The 17,175-nt window shown below is 41.5% G+C and overlaps 1 protein-coding gene across 2 annotated transcripts in view; it reads left to right on the top strand.

Annotated features, from left to right (window-relative positions):
- Nucleotides 1-17,175, top strand: part of INTS9 (integrator complex subunit 9) — an 82,721-nt gene that overhangs the window by 19,983 nt on the left and 45,563 nt on the right. For both annotated transcript variants that reach the window (XM_024203525.2, XM_024203526.2), the window contains exons 5-8: nt 4,038-4,177; nt 5,879-5,965; nt 11,477-11,597; nt 13,656-13,790. In XM_024203525.2, the coding sequence (XP_024059293.1) occupies nt 4,038-4,177; nt 5,879-5,965; nt 11,477-11,597; nt 13,656-13,790 (483 nt within the window). The remainder of the gene's footprint in view (nt 1-4,037; nt 4,178-5,878; nt 5,966-11,476; nt 11,598-13,655; nt 13,791-17,175) is intronic.

Genomic DNA, 17,175 nt, shown 5'->3' with positions numbered 1-17,175 from the left:
CTCGTGCAGCTCTCCCTGAGCAACTCACCAGATTCCTGCTTCTCCTTTTCTCAACCGGGCCCTGTGTCTTTATAGAGGGCATCTGCTCTCTATCAGGCCCTGTTGGGAGCCAACTAACTATTCACAGGTGAACTAGACCCATTTCCCCCTTAAAGGGGCCAGTCTCCCTGTGACAGCACTCTACATTCTTTGACTAGCTACATATTAAATGATTCATTGACTTTCATCTTGGCCAGTTGATTAATCTCAGTTAACTCACGCGATTAACTCAAAAAAATTAATCGCAATTAATCACACTGTTAAACAATAGAATACCAATTGAAATTGATTAAATATTTTTGGATGTTTTTCTACATTTTCAAATATATCAATTTCAATTACAACACAGAATACCAAGTGTACAGCACTCACTTTATATTTTTTATTACAAATATTTGCACTGTAAAAATGATAAAAGAAATAGTATTTTTCAATTCGCCTCATATAAGTACTGTAGTGCAACCACTTTGTCATGAAAGTGCAACTTACAAATGTAGGGTTTTTTTGTTACATAACTGCTTTCAAAAATAAAACGATGTAAAACTTTAGAGCCTACAAGTCCACTCAGTCCTACTTCTTGTTCAGCCAGTTGCTAAAAGAAACAAGTTTGTTTACATTTATGGGAGATAATGCTGCCCACTTCTTAATTACAATGTCACCTGAAAGTGAGAACAGGTGTTCGCATGGCACTGTTATACCTGGTATCACAAGATATTTACGTGCCAGATGCGCTAAAGATTCATATGCCACTACATGCTTCAGCCATCGTTCCAGAGGACATACTTCCATGCTGATGACGCTCATTTAAAAAATAATGCATTAATTAAATTTGTGACTGAACTCCTTGGGGAAGAATTGTATGTCTCCTGCTCTGTTTTACCCGCATTCTGCCATATATTTCATGTTATAGCTGTCTCGGATGATGACCAGCACATGTTGTTTGTTAAGAACACTTTCACTGCAAATTTGACAAAATGCAAAGACGATACCAATGTGAAATTTCTAAAGATAGCTACAGAACTCATCCCAAGATTTAAGAATCTTAAGTGCCTTCCAAAATCTGAGAGGGATGAGGTGTGGAGCATGCTTTCAGAAGTCTTAAAAGAGCAACACTCTGATGCGGAAACTACAGAACTCAAACCACCAAAAAAGAAAATCAACCTTCTGCTGGTGGCATCTGACTCAGATGATGAAAATGAACATGCGTCGGTCTGCGCTGCTTTGGATCATTATCGAGCAGAACCCATCATCAGCATGGACGCATGTCCCCTGGAATGATGATTGAAGCATGAAGGGACATATGAATCTTTAGTGCATCTGGCACATAAATATTTTGTGATGCCGGCTACAACAGTGCCATGCAAACGCTTGTGCTCACTTCCAGGTGACACTGTAAACAAGATGCAGGCAGCATTATCTTTTGCAAATGTAAACAATCTTGTTTGCAGTTATGTAACAAAAAAAAATCTACATTTGTAAGTTGCACTTTCATGACAAAGAGATTGCACTACAGTACTTGTATTAGGTGAATTGAAAAATACGATTTCTTTTGTTTTTTACAGTGTAAATATTTGTAATCAAAAATAAATATAAAGTGAATATTTTACACTTTGTATTCTGTGTTGTAATTGAAATCAATATTTGAAAATGTAGAAAACATCCAAAAATATTTAAATGGTATTCTATTATTCTACAGCGCGATTAATCACAATTAATTTTTTTAATCGCTTGACAGCCCTATTTTAAAGCCTTTAATTTTGTATAAGCTGTATATATATTTGAGGCCTCTTTATTGGACTGGATCTCTGCACTCAGACACTTCCTACCTTTTAAGAATCACACACTAACGACTTGGCAGGAGACCAGGCTTTTACTATTGTGGGCCATAGGGTACAACACTCACTCCCCTTGGGCAACTGTCTGAGTCTCTCCCACATTTAAAAAACAACTTTGTATTTCATAGGTGTTTTTTTTAACAGGAGCTCCATAGTGCATGCTTTCTCCCCCTTTGCATTTGTTTTCTTTGTTGCACTCCTTTGATTTATATACAGAATATTCCTAATGTGGTGAGCAGTTGAAGCACTGGGGCTCTACGGTTGGTCCTTTAGGTTCCCCATCTTCCTCATCCTTTCTGATGAGTCTCCAGGTTGGATCCATGTGCAGCACTGAAGTTCACCTCCCATTCAGTTTTGTATGATCTAAACTGCCATTGAGCTTGGGCTCCCTCGCACAAGACAGGGTTTGAGAAAAGCCCAAAATCCATGGAGGATTAGATTCATAGAAGAAACAGGCCCTCGATGCTGCAGTAGAAGCCTTAGTTAGGCATAGTGGTATTTAATTGGCACTGGTGAGGTCTCAGTTGGAGTGCTGTGTCCAGTTCTGGGTGCCACCCTATGGGAAAGATGTGGACAAATTGGAGAGACTCCAGAGGAGATCAACAAAAATGGTAAACAGTTTGAAAAACCTGACCTATGCGGAAAGGTTTAAAAAAAACAGGCATGTTTCATCTTGAGAGAAGATGACCTGAGGTGGGACCTGATAAGCCTTCAGTTATATTAAGGACTGTTACAAAGAGGACTGTTATCAATTGTTCTCCATGTCCATGAAGGTAGGACAAGAAGTAATGGGCTTAATCTGCAGCAAGGGAGATTTAGGTTAGATATTAGGGGAAAACTTTCTAACTCTAATGGTAGTTTTTAGTTCCAGAGTTAAGCTCTGGAATAGGCTTCCAAGGGAGGTTGTGGAGATTAAGTACAGGTTGGACAAACACCTGTCAGGGATGTTCTAGGTTTACATGGCCCTGCCTCAGCACAGGGGACTGGACTTGATGACCTTCTTTAGCTCCCTTCCGACCCTACATTTTTATGATTCTGTCCAGCAAGGTTAGAAAGATAAATGGATCATGTGTGTTTTGTATCCCGAGATGGTTCTTCCTGCTTTTATTCCCTCTGCCCATTCTTTGCCTCATTGAGTTGCACTTTGAAGATACGCCTGCAACTTCACGCATGATCATGGGCTGAAAACATGAGAACTAGAGATCTGAGATCAGAAATTTGTCACTAGAACACTAGGGTCAGGCTTCTGGAAAGTTGTGACCTACTTTTCTGCCATTTTATTCAGATCGATGGACCAAGACTTGTAATGGGATAATCTGTGCTTGATAACTGTTGAATCCCATTAGCTGCTCTATAATAACTGAGTTAGAGGTCAAATGTCTTGTAAATTTCTGACTTGACACCATTTGTATTCTAGCATTACCAGTAAATAGCTCTAATTAAAATTCCTGCATGTGTTAAATTTTCTCCTTTGCCTCCTTTGAACCATTACTGTAGCTGTCACATAAAAACAAATTGGACTCTACCTCTGTTTCTTAGTATCTAATGAAGTGTCACAATCTCATACTCTGATTCTCTGATGGAAAACATTGTGACCGATAAAGATGTTAAATAATGCAATGTTTAGTGTGTGAAGTTTAGGAATGTAGGATTGTCATTGCTAGATAGACTGGTGTTCATCTAGTCTACTATGCTGTTTCCAGCAGTGGGCAATGCCAACCAGCTGCTGGAGGGGAAGATGCAAGAAACCCCATAATAAGTGGCTGTGGGATAGTCCTATGGTGATTGGGTGAAATGTTCACTCATGTTGATGGATACGTACTAATTGTATAATGAGAAGTAATATTACATGTGCATTTATTGCAACCATTAATTCTCAAGGGTCTGTGCTAACCGTCAATTTCAACGTCTAAGACAGACAAATCAAAGACTGGATGTCCTGAGCAACCCAAAGGAGGGGGTAACTTAGAGGTTTTTAAAAAATATTAACTCATGGAAAATCTTAACTGTCCCCACAGACATTATGTGCCCCTGTTTTAATGGTTAAATGTTCATCAGGTTACAATGAAAAGTGTGTAAATACTTGAAAAACAATTTTGCTTTAGTTTCCCAAACCAGGTGTGCAAAGATTACAGGTCACTTGTCGTTCCCTTCTATTTTCAGACTGAGCTGCTAGACCTGTCTACGGTAGATGTCATCCTGATCTCAAACTATCACTGTATGATGGCATTGCCCTACATCACAGAATATACTGGATTCACTGGAACGGTGTATGCCACTGAGCCCACTGTTCAGATTGGCAGGTAAAAAGCCCTTTAATATTCTCTAATCCTTTCCCTTCACTACTAAGGAAAAGGTGTAAAGGACAGTGTGGGTAGAGGTGTGGCATCTTCTGTTCCTAAGAGGCTTTCAGGCAATAGTTGAAAGTTCACCAAGTCTTTACAGCTGAAAATGTATTGACTCAGCGTTTTCCAAACTCTGTGGCTGGCCCTGCTGTGAGTGCTGTGTGTGGACTCAGGGCAATAGTGCACCCAAAACAGCGCAGCTCCAGTAGACCCATTGTGACTTGCAGCAGTGTAAATCCAGTATTGCTGACCTCAAGCCTTCAAAAATCATGATGTTTAGACTTTGAAAATCATGAGATTTTTAAAAACCCAATAAACTGGAGGGTTTTTCATTTGCCTCCTGGTTTTTGGGCCTTTGGATGTCACATTTGCAAGTTTTGCTCCACAGCCTTGAGGGTAAGAAACTTGCTTATTTTAAAATGAAAACTCAGATTCTCCCATAATCACATGACTCCAGTTGCTGAGGCTTTAAGGGGGAAAAAGTCAAATATTATGAGACTCAGGATAAAATTGCAAGACTTGGCAACACTGTAAAGGTTATTGCAGAGCCCAGTCTTGCAGCCCTTACTTACCCCAGTAATCTTGTTCACTTCACTGGACTCATCCATGCAAGTAAAGGTTGCAGGATTGAAACTGTTTAATGTATGCAGTGTAGTTGTAGCTGTGTTGTTCCCAGAATATTTGTGAGACATGAAGGGTGAGGTAATATCTTTTATTGGACCAACTTCTCTTGGTGAGAGAGGCAAGCTTTGGAGTCACACAGAGCTCTTCTTAAGGTCTGGGAAAGATGCTCACAGCAAAATGCAAAGTGGCACAGATTAGCGTAACTAACTATTACTAAATAATCTGTTCCAACCCTGGTGTTTGCTGAGCCCTGAATGGAAATAAGATGGCAAATATTAAAAAGTAACAGGCTGCAGTCTTCTCCAGCCTGTCGTCATGTAAAATATATATGTATATTCTGGGAAACATCCTCCTACAGCTTTTCTTCATAAAGGAAGGCATATATAAATTTTTGAGATCTGAATGGTTAGTTCAAATGTAGTATCACTCTAATACCTGATACAGCCTCTATCTTGAAGACTGCATCGTGAAGTTGCAGGGGATAAGACTTAACGCTAACATTGCACTTGACCTCTTCAAAGTGCTGGGCAGATATCAGCTAATGGGTCTTTTCCATCTCTAACTTGTATGATCGTATGATGAACGTGTTGTAACACTAGCCTGTGTTCTAGAACACGTCACCCAACCCTAACCCTATATGATCGTCATGGTCCCTTCTGACCTTAACATCTATGAGTCTAACGGGAGAGAAATATGGTAATGTCCATTGTCATTCCATTTTTTTAGATGAGCCAGAAGTCTGTGGGCAGGTCCTCAGCTGGCATAATCTAGCGTTGTTCCATTGACTTCAATGAAGCAATATTGATTTATACAATCTGAAATTCTGACCCTGGAAGTCTGGAATGGTGTGGCTTTTTTCTTGTTTTAGCCTATGAGGAAGAGAGGATTTAAAAAAAAAAAATACCCCATCCCATGAATTTTTATGCAGTATGTTAGTAGCTAATGCAGTGACTGTCATTGTAATGAAATATCCTAATTTCATGCAATGAGAATTTGTGGTGTTTTTGTTTAATGCTAGTTATGGTTCCTTTGCAGACTTCTCATGGAAGAGCTGGTGAATTTTATTGAACGTGTGCCAAAGGCTCAGTCTGCCTCCTTGTGGAAGAATAAGGAAGTGCAGCGGTAAGGAACAACTTGTTTTTTAACTACAGTGGATGTCAAAAGTTCACTGGAATGATGATTCAGTTGCTGGACTTGCAGCCCTTAATATAACCCGAAAAAGAATCCTCAAACAAATATGGATATTGTTTCTCTTCTGATATTTTGCATGCTGGTGTCTTTTTCCAAACAGCTAGCCAAATTAATTCTTAGGAAAATGTGTGCCTAATACACGAAGGCCTGACTCTGCTCTCACACTAGTTTAATTCGACTGACTTTACAGAAGTGACTCCTGATGTAAACTGGTGTAAATGAGAGTAGGTTTGAACTGTTATCCTTGCATCTCTAATGTGCCCTTCACCCTAGTATCCAGATTTTGTATGAATAGTTAAGAGTAGCATCATTTCTGTCAGGGCTGGCAATTTCTGGTGGAAAAACTAGTTTAGGATAGGGCACAGGTAAATTCAGATTTAAACCAGGAAACTGGGCAAAATAATAGCATCAGGGTTCAGGAAGCGTAGAACAAATCTTTTCAAACTTTGCATACATCTATTCAGAAGTGAGGAACACGCTCTGTCTAACTACACCTCTACCTCGATATAATGCTGTCCTCGGGAGCCAAAAAATCTTACCGTGTTATAGGTGAAACCATGTTATATCGAACTTGCTTTGATCCACCGGAGTGCCCCGGAGCACTGCTTTACCACGTTATATCCGAATTTGTGTTATATCAGGTCGCGTTATATTGAGGTAGAGGTGTACTGCATCAAAGTTGGTCTTCTACAGAATGCTGCATGACCAAATGGACCTGGGGACTGGCAGTCTGCAACTCTGCGTGCTTCTGGTTGCTTAATGCTTCAACCCTACAACTCCACATGAGGGTTGTTTTCATATAATCAAATAGGTTTTTTTCCTTTTGTTTATATAATATTGAAAACTGAAATGAGTCGTGACGTATAACTTCCTTGGTGTTGTCTGTATACATTTTAGTTTGAGAAATATCCATGTTCAGTATGATAATTACATATTAGTATTACACCTACTGCAGTTTTCCTTTATTTGTACAAGCCTAAGTTAGTCCACTGCCTTATGTAACCACAATTTGAATATGTAACTAAAATCAAATGTAATGTGGTGTACTTTAATGAAACAGTTTTAAAAATAGCCCCAATTTAAAGCATTTCTTAACTAGCTTTTCCCAGGGCAATAAAAGCCATGATTTTACCTAGTAAAAACCACCTTTGGTAAATACCATGCCATCTTTGATTTTAGAAGTTCAGTTCTATAGCAGGATCATTCTTGGTGGTCATATTCCAGGAGAAATGCTGTCTACCCATCTGCAGTAGCAGTCATCTATTTCAGAAAGGCCTACACCAAGAGATGAGCCTTGCATTGTTCCCGAAGGGCCTGACCCAACACCCGTAGACGCCAATGGGTCTTTTAATTGGTTTTGTTGGAGTTGGAACAGGCCCTAAAGAGGGCAAGATGTGGGTTCATTCTGCTCTCCACTGTTTCAGCCTGGGAACTGTCTGCCATGGTCTCTCTGTCAGCTACACCTGTTGTAGCGGGATGCTGATGGGGATGGAGATGGAGCAAGAGGCAGTCCCTGAGCTAGGTAGGACCTAGCCTATTGAACTGGCTAGAGAACCTGTGTACAGCATGGAATACAGTGTGATGAGCTGTAGTCAAGAGTCTTAACTAGAAGACAAGCTGCTGCTAATTCCTGCAGCCTCCAAAGGGACGATGTCTAAAGCTTATATCATGCCCAAATACTTTGTAGGGGAGGGCAGAGGAAATGGGTAGAATAGCCTTCTACCAGCATGGTATTGAAGAGTAACTAGTAAATAAAAAATCAAATTCTGCTGAGTTTTTTTTTTTAAATAATTTTGATAGATTATATTTGATTTTTTTTAAGCTTTTTTCCCCCTGTTTTTATCAATTTAAATTTTCATAGTTGTGGGAAATGATGGGGAGTCAGACAAGAATTATTTAATGATAGTAAACATTGAGATTCAGAAAGTTAAAGCTCTATGACCGTTAAAACACAAATTGTCAACATCACGGGTCAAAATATAGTAAGTAAATAGCCTTAAATGCTAGTAAGAGCTCAAGCAGCATTTTTCTTTCTTTGCCTATCTGTAAATTTCAGTTATTATAAGATATTTGTGTGCGCGCACAGGTATGGTGAAATTGATATTTACAGATAAAAATCTAATCCTTCCAAGCCTACCAGTAACCTTACAATGCATCAGTAGCAGTATAAGTGATCACTACTCTATGACTAGCCTGATGGGTCAGTGTTGTCTGGTACTTAATTAGAATGCGGGACTGAGACCAACAATTCTGGGTTCTATTCCTGGCTCTTTCAGTCACTGACTGGTGCTGGGCAAGCCTCTTAGCTCAATTTTACAGAGGCAGAGAGAGGTTAATCACCTTCTAAGGGTGTTGTGGGCTTAATTAATGTTTGCAAAGTGCTTTGAGATTTCAGGTGACAAGTGTCATGTAAGTGTAAATGGAACTGATTATTATAGCATTTGAGCTAACATCCATTAGTCCACAAATTAATACCTGATTAATAATACGCTCAGGGTAAAAATGGCATCAGTTATTTAAGAGGATCCTATCCTTGTTGTTGAATTTCAAAGTTTTAAAAGTACTTGGTGGCTGCTACTGGAACAGAATACTTATTACTTTCAAGTCTGTAACTTTTTAAAAAATTTCACCCTGATCAATCACCATTATTACTTTACAGCTCAGCTCATTTCACTCTGAATAGTTAGTATGAAACACAAAGTATTATCTTCATTAAAGCGCTGAAGCAATTTTAATGCCAATACTGTAAAAAATAAGTGCCTTATAGTGGGTGGCACTTTTCCATTACCAGATTCAGCATGAACTAATTACTTAGCAAGTTTTATTACCAGTAGTTTTGATTTTAACTGAATCGGTGTTTGAAGATTCTATAGAAGTTCAACCTTCATATTGACTCTGATCCCACTAAGTCCTTGTATTGTGGGTGCTCAACATGCCTATTTTCCAATGCAGGCATTAGTAGAGGCTAGGCACAATTCACTTCTGGAACTCATTGTGGCAAGATATGATTGAAGCTAAGAGCTGAGCAGGATTCAGGAAAGTATCATTTTATGTAATGAGAACATCCAGATTTGCATTTGTAATGAGTTAATGAACCCAAACATCTGGAAGCAATATAGACTCTCCCACTTCAGGGAATCTACCTCTAATTAAGGGGGATAAGAACCTTTCCCTAAAGGCAGGTTATTCCACAATTACCCATTTAATAGTTTCCTCTAAAGTACCTGGATCTGGCCATTGTCAGAATAAAGGACATTGGCAAGTCCTCCCTTCCTCCAGCTGGAAACAAGTCAGGTAAACATTAGGTATGGTCCTCTGCACTGAGCAGGATTAAGTCATATTTTACAGATGCAGGAAGCTGAGGCACAGGCATTACGTTAGTTGCCCAAGGCTATGCCAGGGCAAAGTTGAGAACAAATTCCAGAAGTTCAGATGCCAGAGTTCTCATAAGAACCATTAGAGCAGGGGTCGGCAACCTGCTCCGCTTCTTGCCGCCCCCATTGGCCCAGGATGGTGAACCGCAGCGAGTGGGGGCCGCGATCGGCCGAACCTGCCACGTCAGCAGGTAAATAAACTGGCCCGGCCCGCCAGGGTGCTTACCCTGGCGAGCCGCGTGCCAAACGTTGCCGACCCCTGCATTAGAGCATGCTACCTCCCATTACCTTGGTCTTATCTGCACTGAGTTTTTACCAACTGCCCCTTCATCCACCCAAATATGTCTGACAGCCATGAGAGGGGCCCACAGTGGCGTGACCGTGAGGAATGCATAGAGCTGAATGCCATCAGCATATAAGTAGTGTTTCAGCCCATAACCCTTACAGTTTCTTCTGGCAACCTCATACGCAAGCTGAAAAACAGGGTAGTAGTCTAAAACTGCAGAATCCTGTCAGGGGGACTTCTGAAGAGCAAATGCCCATCACCGCCTTAACATGTCATTCTAGGAGTGAACTTGACCCCTGAAGAGTGGTTCTGCCCTTCCTGCTGGGGATTTTAACATAGTTGATCTTCAGAGACTGAGAATTATGTCCAAGGATGCTAGAAACTTACCTTTGTCAGCAAGGACAGATCCCCACTTTGTCCATTGCAAGGAGACCATTCTGGGAAGAATAGGCATGTTGTGGCATTCAACAGTAAATAGCTTCTTATGGCGGGTACAAGACACTTCATTGAAACTATTGCCTATAGATCTTGGTCTCCTATCTGCATTGTCTCGCCCCCTGTTGTTTTATGATTTCCCAAAAGAGGCCTCGGACGCTTCATTTGCCTCCTTAACCCTTTTCCTTTCTGCCAGCGTGCACTGGAATTGCAGTCATTGCAGTAGGCATGCATGATGGTCCTGGCAAGAGCTGGCCTTAATCCTTTCTTCAGTATGTTAAATTATGGAGAAGTTCTCTGAACTAGTAGACATAACAATAAATTAAATTCCTTTAAGCAAATTGATCAAAGAAACTTGACCAATTTTCATAAATCATGGGAAACTGGTTTGAATTAGCCTTTGATTTAGCATTAGTTTAATATACCAAAAAACCTATTCTTCTTCTGAGTTTTGGCAGCCTCTGCCTTGGTTCATGTTGCTAAAGAAGATTTATTTCCCTGAAGCTAGCCACCCCTCTTACAGGCTGTGACACTACAGTTCACGTCTTCCCCTGACAATGCTGGCCGACTAACTTGCAAAAAAAAAATATATCTGCAATGTATGAAAAATAGAATGGATGAAGTTTTCTGTGGTGTGAAAACTCAATACTTCCGTCCATGGATGTCAAAGTGCTTTGCAACATCAATGAATTTATCCTTGCAAATTCCCTCTGGATAAAAGTATTGTTTCCATCTTACTAATGGGGAAACATGTGACCTAGGGCCTCTGAGTGCCAAAATTTGCAGCAGAGCTGGGAATAGGCGTAGGGTCCCCAGATTCTGGGTCCTGTGCTTTACTCACAAGACCATACTCCCTCTTTCTCTCCCCCCCCCCCCGTCTGTGTTCAGATTCATAGCTTCAGAGGTGGGTGTGTTGCAGGCAAATTCAAAATACCTGCTGTCCCTCAAACCCAAATTCTAGCAGTGCCTTTTGCTATAAACACAGCCTATCTGCAGTTCAGATCTGCTACTATTTCTAATCCATGGTAAAAATGATGCTGCAACCCACCTTTCCTCCTACTCTTCCCTGACTGTCCCCTGCAGCTCCCATTGGGGACCATCAGCAGAGAAAGCTGGAGGAAGTGTTTTCTGGGGCAAGGTGGCAGTGGCCCATTCCTGCGTCTCATTAGCCAGGAAAACCTCCCAGCTCAACCTTCCCTTCATCCTTGGAACTGGCCGGTCCCCAGAGTGAGAAACAACATGGAATGAGTTCTAGGAGCTAAAACCCTACAAAGACCAATAGAAATAAAAGTCTAGGAGCCCAACAGGAAGTCCTGAGAATGCCTAGATCCCATTTGATCTTTACAGGCTGCTGCCTGCCCCTCTGAAAGATGCAGTGGAGGTGTCTACGTGGAGGAGGTGTTACACCATGCCCGAAGTGAACTCTGCACTCAGCAAGATCCAGCTGGTGGGGTATTCTCAGAAAATTGTGAGTATCGATACAGCTAATGTCAGGCAAACAAGAGCAACCTTTTTTCCCCTTCTCTTTTGTCTTTGTAGGAATCTTGGGGAGCCCTCATTTTCCTATGCTCGGCACCCATTCTAGATGCTGTGTGGGGGCTAGTCACACTAGCCTGGAGGGTGGGACAGGATTCCATTCAGTGCCCTACATCACGACCCCACCTGCCTTGTGAGGAAGATTCCCCTTTGGTGGAGACAAAGCAGCTCTCTGGATTCCTCAGGGGAGGCTAGTTTTAACATAAACCTGAGATACATAAAATTAAAGCTGGCCCAGTGGTAGGTGGGAGTGTTTTCATGTCCCCTCCCCAGCCAGTACATCTCACTTCTGGGGATCTGCTGAATGTCTCTGCCTTCACTTTTCCACCTCCTCCCATCCCCAAGTTAACTGGAGTTTGTGAGCACTTTGCACTGGTGCAACCCACCCTCTCTGCACACTTCTCCTTTGGGGCCCTCTGCTGGGGTGCTCTGGGCCATAAGCAAGTGAACATCCTAGAATGAATTAACCCAACAACTCAATAGCCTACCTTTAGGATAAGGCAGTGGTCACCAACTGGTAGATCGCGATTGACTAATCGATCGTGGAGCCTCTGCCAGTTGATTGCAGTCTCCAGCCTAGGGTGACCAGATGTCCCGATATTCCTATGTTTGGTTGGGATGCAATTTGTCCCAATATTTCGCACTCCTGGGGTTTTTTGGGGTTTTTTTTTTTGCTCCGCCGGTGGGACTCCCCCCCGCCTCCCCCTCATGTGTCCCGATATTTTCTTCATCCCATCTGGTCACCCTACTCCAGCCACTAAAAGTCCAGTGGCACAGCAGGGCTAAGGCAGGTTCCCTGCCTGCCCTGGCCCCATGCCACTCCCGCATGCAGCCCGCACGTCCCTGCTTGTGGGGGGGGGGGTGTCTCCATGCATTGCTCCTGCTTGTAGGCACAGCCCCCGCAGCTCCCATTGGCCGGGAGCATTGTATAGCAACTAGTAGGAGGGCTTAGATTTTAATCAGTAAACATTAATAGTAATTCACCATTATTTTGACTCCTACAATCACAAATGTTGAATCAATCATTTACTTTATTCATTTTATGTGCCTGTGAATCTGAGGCCCTGGATTGTAAACTGTTTGGCAGAGGGACCATGTCTTTACCTCTTTTGTGAGGCATCTAGTATGTGTTTGGATGCTTAAAAATATATATATTGCAAGATTCATCCTCTTGTTCTCTTAGCTTTGTAGCCACAAGGTAAATCATGGTGGTCATAACTGCCTATTTTCCCAGTAACGCATCACTGCATACAGACAAAAAACATAAGCTTTGTAGAACAAGAGTAAAGGAAACAACTAGATAAAAGAGCATTGCTAAGTAGCTTACACTCAGGGTATGTCTACACTTACTGGGGATTGACGCTGCAGCGATTGATCTACTGGGGGTCGATTTAGCGGGTCTAGTGAAGACCTGCTAAATCAACCGCAGATCGTTTTCCCATCGACTCCGGTTCTCCACCAGAACGAGAAGCATAAGGTAAGTCGACGGCTCCAGCGCGGTGTAGACACCACAATAAGTCAACCTAAGCTACGTTGACTCCAGCTACATTATTCACGTAGCTGGAGTTGCGTAACTTAGGTCGACTTAACCCCGTAGTGTAGACCTGCCCTCAGAATTCAGGCTGTTTTTGCTTGTTTGTAGAAGGAGAGGCTGTTCCAAAACCATCTATGGATAATAGTTTCAATAGAAATAGTCTTGTGGGGGGAGGGGAGGAGTGAGTTTGTCTTTAAACGTAAAACCTTCTCCTGCTATCTTCCCCATCCAAATAGAAGTCTTGCACTAGTGCAGGAGGGGGTGAAATTGTTTCACCTGGGCACTAAAGAAAGTAAAACTCTAAATAATTAAGAGATTTTTTTTAAATGCCTCTAATCATCTAATCGCTAACCACAATGTTGTTGATAATTATTTATAATAAAATCTCATCCGTGCTCTAATTTGTCTCTGTGTTTGTTCTCTTCAGTTTATTTCTCTCAACCCATTTTTTTCCAGGAGCTGTTTGGTGCTGTGCAGGTTACTCCTCTCAGTTCCGGCTATGCACTTGGAAGCTCCAACTGGATTATACAATCACATTATGAAAAGGTGTCCTATGTTTCGGGGTCCTCGCTGCTCACAACACACCCGCAGGTACAAACACTCTGTTGAAATTTGATAGAACGATTCCATTTTCGGAGGTGGGGAAATGAATTTGAGGCTCAATAAACAGGGGCCCTCACCTCACTGGGGTCAGGTCTGATGCCAGCAGGCACCTTGTAAAAGTTTCCCCATCTAAGCTGTACTAATGCCCTGCAGTTGTGATCGGCCAGACGTCCTGGTCAGCATTAAGCAAAGACTGCCACTCTGGTAAGCGGATCAGCATCCTCTAGGTAGTAAGGTGAGACAACTAAACTCTTTGTTACCAGTGATCAAATTTTAACCCAATCTCCAGAAGTAAAAGTCTGCTGCTCTAATTTAAAGGGCCATGTTAACTCTAGAACTTTCCTGTTTAAAGCAATACAGCATTGCTTAAAAAAAACCTGTATAGTCTCTAAAGACAGTTCACAGGCTGCTTCTGTATCACTTCTGAAAGGTCCTTGCTTTGAAGGGATGATGGCTAACTGGGTGCCAGCCTTTCCTCCCTGCTCTGCTAAGGGTAAAGTCTTTATAGTGCTGTACGTGCAATTTCCAGTAAATTTATTCTCTCAGAATCCATAAATTTTTAGTGGAAAGAATGGCTGGGAGTTCACAGTACTAAGTTGTCACTTACAATAGTTAAAAGAGAAGTATTAGCAGGAGGTTTTAATAAAATAATTTTAAAAGGTTAGGTTCATTATCAGTAAGTAACCTTGTCCCAAGGAGAGTATCCTCTATACTCCCTGCTGTTGAGTATTGTGCATGCAAAAGCTTGACAGGTAATTTTCATGGTCCCTTTATAATGCAGCTGTATTTACAATAGATAACATATTGGGGTCTCTAAATCCCCATCCTTTTTCTCCAGTCTGTCTTGGGTTATGATCTTTCTTGTTTTCAAAGTGAGGCAGGGTTGATTCTTGACATGTTGAAGATCTCCATGGGAAAATCTTGGTGCTGTAGGAAGTAGTTTGGGTAATTCAGTAGGTGTTGCTCTTCTTTCTTAAAAAAAAAACTAGGAGTACTTGTGGCACCTTAGAGACTAACAAATTTATTTGGGCATAAGCTTTTGTGGGCTAAAACTCACTTCATCGGCTGCATGCAGTGGAAAATACAGTAGGAAGATATATATACACAGAGAACATGAAAAAATGGGTGTTGCCATACCAACTGTAACGAGACTAATCAATTAAGGTGCTGATTATCCTGCTGAGAATAGCCCACCGTAATTGATTAGTCTCGTTATAGTTGGTATGGCAACACCCATTTTTTCATGTTCTCTGTGTATATATATCTTCCTACTGTATTTTCCACTGCATGTATCTGATGAAGTGGGTTTTAGCCCACGAAAGCTTATGCTCAAATAAATTTGTTAGTCTCTAAGTGCCACAAGTACTCCTGTTCTTTTTGCTGATACAGACTAACACGGCTACCACTCTGAAACCTGTCTTCTTTCTCAGTTAGTACTGAACTAACACCCAGTAGTGTCTGGGGGCACAGTGCTGCTACAAGCACCATCTATTAAGCTATAACCTTCCATGCTTCATTTCTATCCGAAGGTATGTTCTCGTTTTGTTGGAAACTTTGGGCAAAATCTCTTAATCTGTTCTTGAATTCTGAGTGTGTGTTTGGGGAGGAGGTGGCAGCGTGTGAGAAAGCGTGAAGGTGCCTGTTTTGAAAATATAACAAGTGGGCAATGAAGGCTGGCTTTACTGACTGACTGGAGGCAGGAGTTGATATCTTGATAATGAATGAGAGACGATAGGTAGGGTGTGGGAAGGCCATGGAGGGCCTTGAAAGTGAAGAAAACTAACTTATATTTGATGTGGTAGAGAAGGAGGGTTGCACTGGTCAAAAGTGATAGAGTAGGAAATAGATTTTTGCAGCAGCATTCTGAATTGATATGAATGGGGCAAGATTGTATCTTTCAAGGCCAGAAAAAAGGATGCTGTCATAGGGGAGACATGAGATGAGAGTCTTAGTTGTGTGGATGGAGTGGAAAGGCTGTACCTTAGAAATGTTATGCAAAAAAAAAAAATTGCAAAGACTTAGACATAGCCTGGGTGTGAGGAACTAGAGGGAAGTCTTCGTTGAAGAGGAAGCCCAGGTTGTGGGCTTGAGTGACAGATGGGATAATGGTGTTGTATGCAGTGGTCGAGAAAGGAGGTAGCATGAGGGCAGGAGAGAAGATGAGCTTGAACTGACCACTATCCCCACATGAAGAGATGTCGCAGAGATTTTAGTTTGGACAGAAGAGACTGGACTAGCGAGGTAGATCTGTGATCACCTGCATAGAGGTGATAGTTGGATTTATTTGTGGATGAGATTGCCCAGAGATAAAGTGGAAAGGGAGTGTGAGCAGGATGCTCCCCTGGTTTTGGAATTAGTCTGCAGAATTCACTTGTCATTTCACTGGATAGGGAGTGAGACCAAAGCCAATTTCTGACTCCCTTGTCCTACACTTTTTATGTTTTCTCTTAAACACACACCTCTCACATTAATGTTTAAGCTTATTCAGCTAAGATTTAAAACAGTGGTTCCCAAACTAACAACCTGTGAACCCCTTTCACTAAAATGTCAAGTCTCGCAAACCCCCTCCTAAAAATGAATATTTCCAGGGATTATCTGCTTTACCTGAGTATAATTCATAAAAGCAGTGATCTTGGAAATATAAAAAGCAACAGAGGGTCCTGTGGCACCTTTAAGACTAACAGATGTATTGGAGCATAAGCTTTCGTGGGTGAATGCCCACTTCGTCGGATGCATGCTTTTTACAGATCCAGACTAACACGGCTACCCCTCTGATACTTGGAAATATAAAATTTGTTTTTATGACATGCTTATTACACACTATTTATTATTATTTATCATGACAGTATTTTTATTACATTATGAAAACGGCAACACTCTTCCAAGATCTCACTTTCGTAGCTTGTATCACTTTGAATAAGCCTGTTATAAGACAAGGCCCCTATGTTTCATCAAGGAGTATCAGATGTGAAACAGCATGACGGTATTTAAGAAGCCAACACAAAGAGTTCCTCCTACACAAGCATTCAGGTCTTGAGCAGTCCAGGCAAACAACGCATTTTACAACAAAGCTTAAACTTGTTCTTCATAATAATTTAAAAACAACACTAGCAGCCTATTTAATATTAAAAACAGCAAAAAATATCCACCTCCCTTTCCATTACTTATAAGGAGCCTTGAAGTTTAAATCTCAGTGTGATAGAGATGCTTGCTTTGATCTGCTTAGCTCTTGGAAGTCCAGAGACTCCAGGCTGCTGGCCCCGTGCTGCCCAGGGTCCCTAGGGACAGCTCTGTCCGCCATTAGGGAATTTTTTCCTCAGAACCCCATGAAACATTTCGTGAACCCCATTTTGGGAACCACTGATTTAAAACA

This window comes from Terrapene carolina, unplaced genomic scaffold (genome assembly GCF_002925995.2).
Source record: "Terrapene carolina triunguis isolate 2854851 unplaced genomic scaffold, T_m_triunguis-2.0 Scaffold228, whole genome shotgun sequence".
Classification (NCBI taxonomy): Eukaryota; Metazoa; Chordata; order Testudines; family Emydidae; genus Terrapene; species Terrapene triunguis.
This window is presented reverse-complemented; position numbering and strand designations above follow the sequence as displayed.